Source organism: Leptidea sinapis, chromosome 16 (assembly GCF_905404315.1).
Source record: "Leptidea sinapis chromosome 16, ilLepSina1.1, whole genome shotgun sequence".
NCBI classification, from domain to species: Eukaryota; Metazoa; Arthropoda; class Insecta; order Lepidoptera; family Pieridae; genus Leptidea; species Leptidea sinapis.
In genome coordinates, this window is record NC_066280.1 from 4956608 (window position 1) to 4968958 (window position 12351).

General features: G+C 34.1%; 1 protein-coding gene across 1 annotated transcript in view; it reads right to left on the bottom strand.

Annotated features, from left to right (window-relative positions):
- Positions 1 to 3963: 3963 nt before the first annotated feature.
- Positions 3964 to 12351, bottom strand: part of LOC126968836 (steroid receptor seven-up, isoforms B/C) — a gene marked incomplete at its 5' end in the record, with an annotated part of 111334 nt that continues 102946 nt past the window's right edge. Inside the window, one exon of the mRNA XM_050813987.1 lies at positions 3964 to 6722. Within this exon, the coding sequence (XP_050669944.1) occupies positions 6448 to 6722 (275 nt within the window). The remainder of the gene's footprint in view (positions 6723 to 12351) is intronic.

Here is a 12351-nt window from a genome sequence, read left to right on the forward strand (position 1 = left end):
TGACATTTTAGTTTTTAACTGTAACTATTCCAAGGAATACACATTCCGCAGTCCATGTTAAAGTCAGCGTTACTGTTCACGTTAAAGTTTATGCTAGTATGAAACAACTGAGCTTTAGGGTGATAAGTGAAATAAGTTTAAGATCTAATTGTTTTAATAAAGAATTCCTTATCAATTAAATAAAGAGTCTAAGATTTTATTACTTTTACTAGCTGTTTTCTGATTTCGTACGCATTAACTGTGTATACATGTATTTATCGTTATTGTCGGAGTGAAATATTAAATTAAGTGGTTAATCATTTTCATTTACAACCCTAAAAACCTTTTTAAGTTACAGAGTTTCGTAATGTTCACAGAAGAAAGAATTATTATTAAATGCTACGCAATATTTAATGTGTATTCGTAAAAACGTTCGATTTTAATATTTTTTTTTTATTTCTTAAGTTTTTCCCAGCTTACGCAAGCCTCCCGATATTTTAATTTTTTCATGAAGTTACACTAAATAACTCCCGCTTTATCAAACATTTCTTATTATAAATTAGGTATTACTATCCTCAAGTCTCCAGTCCCAATAAAATTGTTTGTGTGTATATTACAAGAAATAGTAAATTATTTCACTATAACTTCACTGAAATGCGGATTTTTTTCTATGGAAAAGGAAGACAACGAGCGTCCGGGTCACCTGGTGTTAAGTGATCACCGCCATGAGCATTGCTGGCCTTCAAGGAAGGTTTACACGCTTTTTTTGAAGGTATCCATGTCGTATCGTCCCGGAAACACTACACAAGGAAGCTCATTCCCACATCTTTGTAGTAATGGATTGGCCTCAGCTTATAAAACTTCTCATTGCTAGAATTCAAATTTAGCTTTCAACGTCACGTTGAAAGCCTGTGAAACTAAAATGACAAATCGAAACAAAACAGATAACAACCCTATTTATATAAAAATCAGAGCTTCCGTGTATACTTCCGTTAAGTAATCGTTGATAACAATTACTGTGGCTGTTAACAAAAGAAGCATCGTGCGTGACCAGCGGTTGGTGACTCCTGACCTCGGGTTGCAGACACCTGTCTACACCTGGCTGTAGCACATTTGGTCGTGATTGTCTGTACACTGCGACGGTCTGGTCGGTATGTGTACACTCTAAGTGGTATTTTGTGAGGATAGCAAGAGTTTTAGAGAGACTTGCTTAAGTTTTTGATGCCCTGGTACTTTAAAGAGTTACCTAGGTCATAGAGACCACACAGCAAAAATAATTATTTTTCAAAGGATACCATATTAACTTTTTATGGAAAAGGAGGACATGGGAGCGTGCGGGATGGAAAGTAATTACTGTTACCTACACATACAATCACAGGAGTACAACACATTGCCGATATTTCAGGTAATGCCTATTGACTAAGCGAAAGAGGATTTATAAGAAGTATTATAAAATAATTAGTGGTAATATATATTAAGAAAAGAATTTAAGGAAAAGTTATGAGGGTAAAAGAAATCGTTGGGCGTAGTCGTAGCTCCAGGTTCTTTACCCAACTTCATCTTAACCATTTTGAGCTGGATCACCCAAGCTGGCAAACATGCTACCTCTTTTCTTGCTACTGGAAATTTAAGCAAATGTATTCTAATAGCAGTTTGAATACTCTATTATCATACACTAGGTGCTGCACGCGACGTCGTCCGCGTGGACGCTAATGTAAATGCAGCAGATCTGATGAATCTGGCGTTATAATAATTGGCCTATATGTTGTTCTGTCGTCTTGTTAATGTTCATACAAAATAATAAAAAAATATTCAGTACTTTTTGCCTTTTACTCGGATATCGGAAGGTTTCGAAATTATTTGTAGAACGCACAGCAAGTATTATTTTAAAATATTCAATATACAGTTTAAAAACTGTAGATTAAACTCTGTTTTGATTATACTATATGTATCATACATTAGAAGTAGATATATTTCAAGAAGAAATCACGAGTTAAAGCAAGCCTTTATGTAACATGCCGTGGGATAAAATTAGAATATCAGTTGAGCCAAACGAAATCTAAATCTAATCGTACAGATATAAGCCTCACTTTTCCTTAAATAAATCTTTTACATTATAGTAGATTTAAATCCACAAAGATCGCGTGTACTGAAGTAATACGGCAGCTTGGCACGTGGGAACAGCTACTTGAAATCGATACTCGTTCGTTGAATCGATGTTCGCTCGATACATCGATGTACAATCGATAAATCGAGGGCGATAGCATCGAGTGTTGATGAAGCTAATGTGCTGATTTTATACAGGGTCAAATATCAGTTTATTTCCGTGCAAAGAAATTATAGTTATTCCAACCTTTGATGGTTTATTTTAAAGTACTGTAGAACTTGAATATAAACAATTTTGAGTATAAAATGTTGCTAACTGCGCTATATTTGAGCAAAATAACTACTGAATCATATTTTACGATAGTTTTTCAAGTGAAGTAAACATATCTGAACATATTATTCCAAAATAAATAAATATCATACTAATGTCTTCGAAATATAGGTTAGATGTATTATAAAAATAGCAACTTATCAAATATTGGGTAAAACACTGAAAAAAAAACAAAAATTTTACGCACTTAACTATCACGTCCGCGGCTGATAGTGAAGTGCACGGATCGTAAATCTTGGAATGTTTTGTTAAACTCTCAGGTTGTAGCTTCATTTACAGGATCTACTTTACAGTTGATATTCTGCTCAACCCCAATAATTGCATATCAGGAAATTGTCTTGAAATGTTACTCTTTCAAATCTAAGATTTAGATTTCACATCTGTAAAATAGGGTCAAGATATGTTGCCGTTACAGTCAGTTACACTCGTATAACGTTCCGTGTTATGCTGTTCTTAGTTGGTCTGTCCATCTCAAGGCGATCTGCCACCTGCTCGTTTGCCCTCAACCCTTCCCTGCACCATTTGGCATTCTCCTCTCTAAGTCACAAAACTTATTCTATAAATGTGAGGATGGGAGACTTTACCACTGACGATAATCGTTGTTGTAAGTTGTTAGAATATGGACAGGTTGAAATGAAACTCTGTCCCTGATATCCCAAGTATTCTTTTTCAACACCACATCTTAAAAGCATCTGCTTCTTCGATTTGTCCTACATGGACCAGTGTAGATAGAGAGAAATCAGGAACACTTTCACTCGTACGATGGCTCGGCAGGCCTTGGCAGGTTTGGTGGATTTTGGCCTATTTTTGCTCAAAATGGATTTCTTAAGATTTCTTTTCGATGTCACCTCAAACACTATCACCGCTTCGGAATCAAATGGCGCATTGAGATAGAAGAAACAGCGCAAGAAACTCTCCCAAGCATTAATTTTTTGCGCCATAGTCCAAATGATTGCGAAACTGAAGTGGCAGTGGGCAGGGCACAGAATTCGACGGACAGATGGCCGTTGGGGCAGTAAAGTCCTCGAATGGCGACCACGTACCGGAAGACGCAGTGTTGGTAGGCCCCCCACAAGATGGACCGACGATCTGGTCAAGATCGCCGGAATACGATGGATGAGGTCAGCGCAGGACCGATCGTCGTGGAAATCTTTGGGAGAGGCCGCAGTGGACGTCTTTCAGCTGATGATGATGATGATTGCTATTGATATAAAATAATCATAATCAAGTCCCAGGCTGTCCGATAACTTGATATTCCGCTGTGGAATATTAGGATTTACGACAGTTTTGTTTCTTAAGTCTGTCCATGGCAGATATGAAAATTGCGTTACGGTACTTAATCTTATCAAGACATCCGTCATTCTAGCAAAATAGATCATTTATGCAAGAAAGAGCAGTTTACAGTTGTATTGCTCCTTAAAAATGATCAAGTACGAACTGTCAGAGGTGGTAACAAGTTCATTCATAGTATTATGTGTATACTTAATAATTCAGCGAATAATTATGTAGTTGCCTTTTATTGAAATGGCCATAAAAAAACCACAGAGTACATCATCGACATTATTTATTTCATCATGCCTTTCCATACAACTTCGTACACACTAATATATTAACTGTACAATAATTATTGCGATAACTACATTGCTTTATATTACAATTTGGCAGTAGAGATAAGCAGAATATACTAGAAGATCATTCATTATTTTTATAGTTAATGGACAATGGATTTATTACACTAACAAGTCTTTGTTGAATAAACAGAAAGAAAAGAAAGAAATAAATTTATTTTATTTTGAAACGTATAAGTATGTAGTTTTGTACAAAGACCATAACATAAAAAATAAATATGAACTTAATAACAAGCAAAAAACAAAAAGACTGAAACATTTCTATTATATAAGTACGATTAAAAAAAATGGTCCCAACTCAGCATGTTGCTGGTTTGAAAACCAACGCTGGTCTTCCGTTGGGCCATTTTGTGACGTCACGAAAAATATTTTGATATAAAATAAAAGCAAAACTTTTTACTGGTAGAAAATAATACATCGAAACGATAGTTGCACGTGTTACATACAAAGGAGTGTCAACTTATACGCGTTGAGGCTCAAAAAACACATTCCCCCTTATTTAAGTAAAGCAACATATAAATATTATCATATATATTTGTTTTTCTTCAGACTATTAAAGCTATTTAACATTTTCGTATCTGGCTTGAATAAACTATTTCGAGTTATGTCACTTTTATTATTCATTTATTTTGAGTTAAACATGAAAAAAGTAAGTTATGGATGTAAGGGTTTAATTGTTAATTATATTGGATTTCAGTTAACTTTTGATAATTTGAAAGAGATCAAATTGAAAAGTTGAAATTTATAAAAACAGATGAATGATCTTCTTAATAATACATCGTGTGCACAGAAACAATCTTTTACGGCAAAGATCTATAATATTGTCCAATCAAATTCGATATAAAAAGATCTTGTATAGGCAAACAATAGGATTTTATTTCAATAAAAAAGCCTAGAAGCTATATAAAAAACAACAAAACTCACAAAACTCATCTACAGAATAAAATACAAACTACTAGAATTTTAAAAATAATTAATAATTTGTTGCTATGTTTTTATAAATGCAATATGGAATTGTACATAAAAAAAATGACCTAAAACTTTTGATAATAAGTATGTCCATATAGACTATAGCAGCTGTGAAAACGTCGAAAAAAAAGAGTCGAGCTTTTAACCTCTATTTTCAGCAACCCACGTGCTATAAAACAAAGTGACTAACGTATCGCGAGTGTAAGACGTAGCTTGTCACGCACACTAAATAAATTAACCTGGCCTGTTTTTATGCGTTGCCTAACAGCAAGAGGCTCTATCTAGACGTATAAATTATCTCAGCATAAAAACATAGAAAATACAGCGTTTTCTTAATATTTTGAGTAGTTAGCAGTGGGTATAAAAGCTGTTATAAATGCAAAACTTAATGAGCAAAAATTATATTGACCATAAAAGATTTGATTTAGAAAATTATTAACAAAAAAGGTTGGTTAATATTAAGAATCACTCGTTCCTTGTTTAAACAACAACAACTGTTTCTGTTAACAGAAACAGGAAAATAAGCGCCCACAAATTTTCGAATAATATATGTTTCTAGGATAAGAATTACATTAACGAGGATATGATCAAGTATTGTAATTTAGAAAGACCCGCATTGCTATTTTATATTATTCTATGTTTTTGTGAAGTCATACAATGAAAACAAGAGCACCAAGACAATATTCAGAGTCCTATATAAAATGCCATTTATTCTGATTTTTTATGTATTTGACAAAGTCATGTACTGCGCTTAATATATTATAAAATAAAAAAGATTTCTTCTGTTATTTTTGTACAAAACATTCTACACAATATCCACTTCAATCTAAATTGCACAATTTTATTGCCGTCATCAATCCATAGATTTCTATTTTATAAATAGTCTAAAGTAAAGTTCTCTCCAGTGAGATTATGTAACTCATAGAGTGAACACCGTAGAAAATATGCCTCTTATATTAAATATACATACATTTACAATAATAAAAACATTTTATTTACAAAATTAAATATCTAACCTAAGTATATTACAGAGGAACAACTTCAACTAATACACTACTGACCCAAAATACCCTACTCTGTTTGAGAACACGAATCATTTCTTAAATTCAATAAACTGTCAATCATCAAAGTCTTTTGAGTTTTTTGGCTTTCACTGTGCATATCCGAATTATTATCCTGTTCCGACGTTTTTGGCGGGTAGAACGCAGATATTTGATCGAACGCGGGACAGGGATCGACTCTAGCGCTGTCTCTGTTTCGGGAGGCGAAGCAGTCGTCAGCGCTCGGCTCCGCGTCGTGAATCTCACTGGATGACGTCACCGCGTCTTCTGGCGCTTCACGGAACCTGTGGAAGTCGAACCGCTGGCTTGGCAGGTACGGCGGGAAGCCGTAAGGCGTCGATCAGGCCGCTGCAAGCTGGCGCCACATTGTATGTCACATGGTCGCCATGTACGGCCACGAGAACGAACTACCAGAGAGTAACATATCTCTGATTAGTGTTTCTATAGGTGTCTTCCCGACCAATCTCACGAAGAATAGCTGCTCTATGACTTGCGAGCTCACGGTCCGCAGTGAAGGCAGTCTGAGGAGTAGTTTCCCGAAGCGCGTCGGCTGGTTTGGGTACTGACTTCTACAGTACTCTTCTAGAGCGCATTGTGACTTTTCTTGGAGGCTCTCTATATGTGGCACGTCGGATAATCCGCAGGCATCTGAAATAGAAGAAAAAACAAACATTTATATATTGAGAACAAAAATAAATATTCGACGATTTGGTTTTAAATGATTTTTAGGTTATTTGTTTATACAAGTTGCGCATTCTATTACTGTAACATAATATTTTACATTTTAAACATTAGCCTATTCAAAATAGAGAACGAAAATAATATCAAAGAAAGTCATATTATTATTTCCAAGCTTCTAATATCGCATTTAAGGATACACTAGTCGACGACAATTTGTAATTGGGCGCGGCTAGAATGCATGCTATCTCATCCAACATCATTTGCAAAAGTTATACACGCTGTGAATAATGTATGTATTATACTAAAATGTAAATGTCTATTGAAATAGTCAATTATTTATAACAAAAACTTATAAATATATTCAAGAAACTACTGAATGTAGATACTAAATTTCAAAATAAAATACTGTTGAATTATGGAAGTTTCTCCGCGTATAACATTTTTTTTTAACTTTTTACTTTGCATACATAATAATGAGACAAATAAACATTACTTTTCATTATAATGTACACGTGTCGACCAGTAATCGCCACATTACGTTTGTATGGAAGAATGACCGTCTAGCGCAGCTTTTATCAGCCAAGTTCAGAACATTTTAAATATTTCACGAAACCAATACATAACAACGACGTAACACAAACAAGACACTATAAAGCCATACTGGTAATAAAACTGCACTACATTTACTGTTGTTTATTTACCCTCGCCGACTGTCACATTTCGTGAGGTAATCAATAGTAAATAGCGCGGCTATAAATGTAGGTATTGTAATGGTCAACTAATGAGTAATTAGCAGTAAAGTGTCAAGTAATCGCCATTATATTACAGAATGAGGTAACTTTATTGCTATAGCGTTATGTTTACGTGTTATAATGTTTTGAAATATGTTATTACGTATTTTATAGGCCGAAGTAATAACGGAACATACAATCTGGCAATTTATTAGGAAACAAACTTTTTAATTCCATGTTTACATAATCGTCCAATGTTAAATGAATTTGACGTACCTATAAGATGACTGAAAATGTCGTGTTTCAACCCAAGAACTAATCTCGTATACTACTTGATAAGGATCCTAATTGGCGAATGAAATTAATGCGTTGCTTGTACACAGGTGATAACCACCGCGCGACGAACTATAAGCAAAGAATTAATAATATGCGTTATTTGTGAATAGCCCCCCCCCCCCCCTTCTCCTTCCGCCGTTGAGACCTATTTATTTTCTTCTACGCATTATACAATACCGTTTCCCTGACATAACCTACAGTAAGCTGAAGTGTTTAGTCTATCCTTTCTATTATTTTCATGCTTCCAGATAATTAACCTCCGAAATATCTCAAGGAAATCCTACAACATTAATCCTTTCCGTTATCCAGCCCTCGAAATAAAAACGTATAAACATAACAACCCGTGAACGGTCGCAGACCGTCTTAATGCGATTAGTACCCCAACGGTACATTACACGCGGGCACCAACTCAATGTAACATTAATATTTTTTATTGTTATTGAAGGAAGAAATGACGCGGTAAACAAAAGGGTCATTATAGTGAGCAGATGGTTGATTGAGCTGATGAGTAGTGATTGTAAGTTCGCGAATCTTGTCCAGATCGAATGAAACAAAGATGGGTAATTTCGACCAATCAAATAACAGCACACAACGCGTCATTTCGATATGATTTATTCTCTGTCATAAGTTTAAAAAAAAACTACAATGGCGTTACTGAAGAAACAAAATAAATAAATGCAATATTATGTATCTTAAACTTTTATTATAAAATAAAATGAAAAATGTTTTTAACCCGAATAGCTTTATAATAGATCATAAAATGTTCCATGTTTTGATATTTCATATACATATGTTGTATTATACACTTTTATTTACTAGTATTAATTAATATTATATAGTCACATTTATATATGAATGACTAACTAACGTGGTCGCTAACTATGGGCCTTATGAGAAAGCTCATGGTTGCTCAGAGGGCAATGGAGAGGGCTATACTCGAAATTTCCCTGCGAGATTGAATCAGAAATGAGGAGATTCGTAGAAGAAACAAAGTCACCGACATGGCCTAGATGATTGCGAAACTGAAGTGGCAGTCGGCATAGTTCGACGGGCAGATGGCCGTTGGGGCAGTAAAGTCCTCGAATGGCGACCACGTACCGGAAGACGTAATGTTGGTAAGCCTGTCACAAGATGGACCGACGATCTGGTCAAGATCGCCGGAATACATTGGTTGAGGGCAGCGCAGGACCGATCGTCATGGAAATCTTTGGGGGAGGCCTTTCTCCAGCAGTGGACGTCTTATATATATACATATATATGTATTCCATGTTCTTAAGAAATGTAACTGATGGCTAAATTACGTTTAATTAAAAAAAATAACCTAATTAGAAGAGTTTCTATTTAATTATTAATAATGGCACACGAGCGCTCTATAAACCTCGAACATCTAAGGACACGTTTACGTCATGTCATTTAGTGTTATTAAGCGTAATAGAACACCCTTTTAAAATATACTTCGTCAATTATAATCACTACAAGAACTCCATGAAAAAACGTACAATATAGCACAAAAGAAAATATTAACAAAAAATATTCTTAGCATTAAAACTGCATTACAAATCTTAATATATATATATATATATATATATATTTCTTTTGTGTGTCTGTTGTAACTGAACTCCTCCTAAACGGCTGGACCGATTTTAATGAAACTTTCTATGTATCTTCAGGTGGATTTGAGAATGGTTTTGATTCACAATTCAACTACTTCCTAAATGGACGGACGCATGATGATGTTTTTGTGTGTTCCAGTGAATTTGAGATTTATTTAGATTCTCAATTCCATCCATATAATATAATTCTTGCAGAAGAATTCCTGTATATGTTAGTGAACTCCTCCTATTGGCTGGACCGATTTTTCAAATTTAAAATTTAACAAATCGCTTAGCTTGTCACGCACACTAATGTAATAAACTTGGCCCGTTTTCATCGGTTGTCTAGCAGCAAGAGACTCTTTTAAATTTCTAGACACTTAAGTTCTATTATTTAAAAAAAAAATCTAATAATTGTTAAAACAAACAAAAATTACTATGTCTACAACATAACTGCGCTCGATTGCTGAGTGCCACCCGCTCATAAAATACCTATTATATGATACGAAATTATATTTTTGTTTTGCCATATAGAATCTCCTTAAAGTTAAGTTATATATTCTGTGACGGAACTAGATTTCCAAACGACACGTAAGTTATGGTGAAAACCATCACGCCACAATTAATGTGTCCTAGATTTTTATAACTAGATGACCGCTATCAATTTTAATTCTACCCGCCTTCTCGGGTGACGTAACGCCAATTGTAGCAAGTCCCATTAATTGTTCACAGCGGCAGATGTCCCTGATAATATGTTATAATTGATGCGTATTACGCAGTTGAACTTACAAGACGTACAAATTTTAATGGCTCTGCTTAAAATTTTACTTACTCGGTCAAAAAATAAAGATACCGAGAAACTACTAAATCGAATTTGTGTTCTTTGAATTACATCAAATACTTAATATAAATACAGTATAGTTTTATTCATGTCATTTTTATCTTTGATAGGCTTCTCTTTGTTACACAAACATTATTATGCATATGCGAAAATTCTAGCTATTTTCTTCTGATTTTTTTAGTAATCTTATGAACATACTTACGTGCTTTGCAATCTCGCTGGTAAGGCTTCTCAATACATATTCTTATACTTTTCCAAAATTTAAAATTCTTTAAAAGATACTCTTTTCTACTGCATCCTTTTTTATTTACCTCTGTGAATGTGGTTTCAGGTTAAAATGTGTCACTCTTTGTCTTCTACTAATTTATGTGTGAGAACTACTGTATTTTTCATTTAAAATTGAAAAAAACTAAAAATTCAAACAAAAACAAAAGTTTACATCTGAAAACATAATTAGCTAACTTTGTAAAATGTATCGATAAGATACCGACCGCGACGTCGTGGAAAGAATCAAAAGGTGTACCACAAATAATCCTGATCTTTGGTCTCTAAGATCACGAGGAGACGTCCCAATAGCAATTAACTCAGCGCTCGTCTTCCTAACAATGTAATATAGTTTAATTGATATGACCCAACCGCGATCAGAAAACATGGGCCATCTGACCCTATTGCGACGTTCTAATGAATGAGAATTTTCATTCATTTGCTTCCGGTGTGATCGTCTTTAATTGGTGAAACGGGCAAAGGTAGAAGCTCAAACAGCCAAGTACCTGTTAGTCTGTCAAATCTAAGAAATAAATTTTTTGAAGTTTTGCATCTTTCATTAGTGTTATTTAATGGAAATTTTCAAATGTTAATAAATTGTGTGGCTATTTATTATCATAACGTGTAACATTTTTATAAAACAAACTCAATTCGGCCGAGGGCGTTGCATCCCGTGTATGTTGCATACTAAATGCGAAACGTCAAGATGTATTTTTTTACTACAGAAGCCATATTAGTTTTAAAAAGAAGTATACTATTTCTTTTTTAATTGCCTTGCGATGTTAAATTTTGTTTAATTTAATCAAAGTTTTCAACAGGAAAACTAGTAAATATCTATAGGTACAATAATAAAAACTAAAATATTATTAAGAATAATTTTATACTTTCTTAAACTCTAATATGATCTCAAGTAATAAGTTTGTTTTCATGAAACTAAATTGATAATTATTAAAACTTTCCACCAGTGTGTATCAACGTGACACCGTGTAAGTGTATCAGACTGGAACAATATTTATCTTAAATAGTATTGATGGTAGTGTCAATTGATGTGACCCGGTAAATCAATGTTCCATTGCTGTAATGAACTATCATGAAGCGTGCGCCCGTCGCTCGGCGCCATTCTGCCGGTTATATTAACATTCGTAATAAGCCACAGGATTCTAACCGAAGACGACACACTCAAGACTTCAATGGAGTCGTAAATATTTCGATTTTGACATGTTCGAAATTTAAAAATATTCTGAAGATATACCAACGAAAATAATAGTACCTACACTTCTTTTGGCGCGTTAGGGAAAAATTATCAGAGTAATTTTTTGCACAAACTCGACACCCTGACGTTAGCTGGTCAACTACAGCATTTGCAACCAACTTCAGCTTCATTTGTCTACAGAATGGACGAGAATTAAATAAATGTCCATATATATATTATTTCAATTGATATACAAGTTTAAAAAAAAAGATTTCTCTCTTATTGTATAAAATTAATTTAATTATATTTAAACGTTATTATTACATTATATATTTTCAAGAACATGACGTGCGTTAAGCGGACTAAAAAGTTGTTATCTAATGATAAACTAAACTAAAGTAAACGATGAACTAATTTTAAGTGTTTTGTTTCCAAAAAGGCCAATTATTACTAAACATGGGAAGCCCGCACTAAATATAGTTCACTAGACAACAAAGGACTCAGATTCGATTCTCCTTAAATTAATGGTGACGTATCTAATATGTTTAATAAAGTATATCAAGTAAAGGGTGTTGACTGTTGATCGCGCGGGATTCAATGACCCGCATACGACCGTGCCTAACTTTATATAAATATTGTT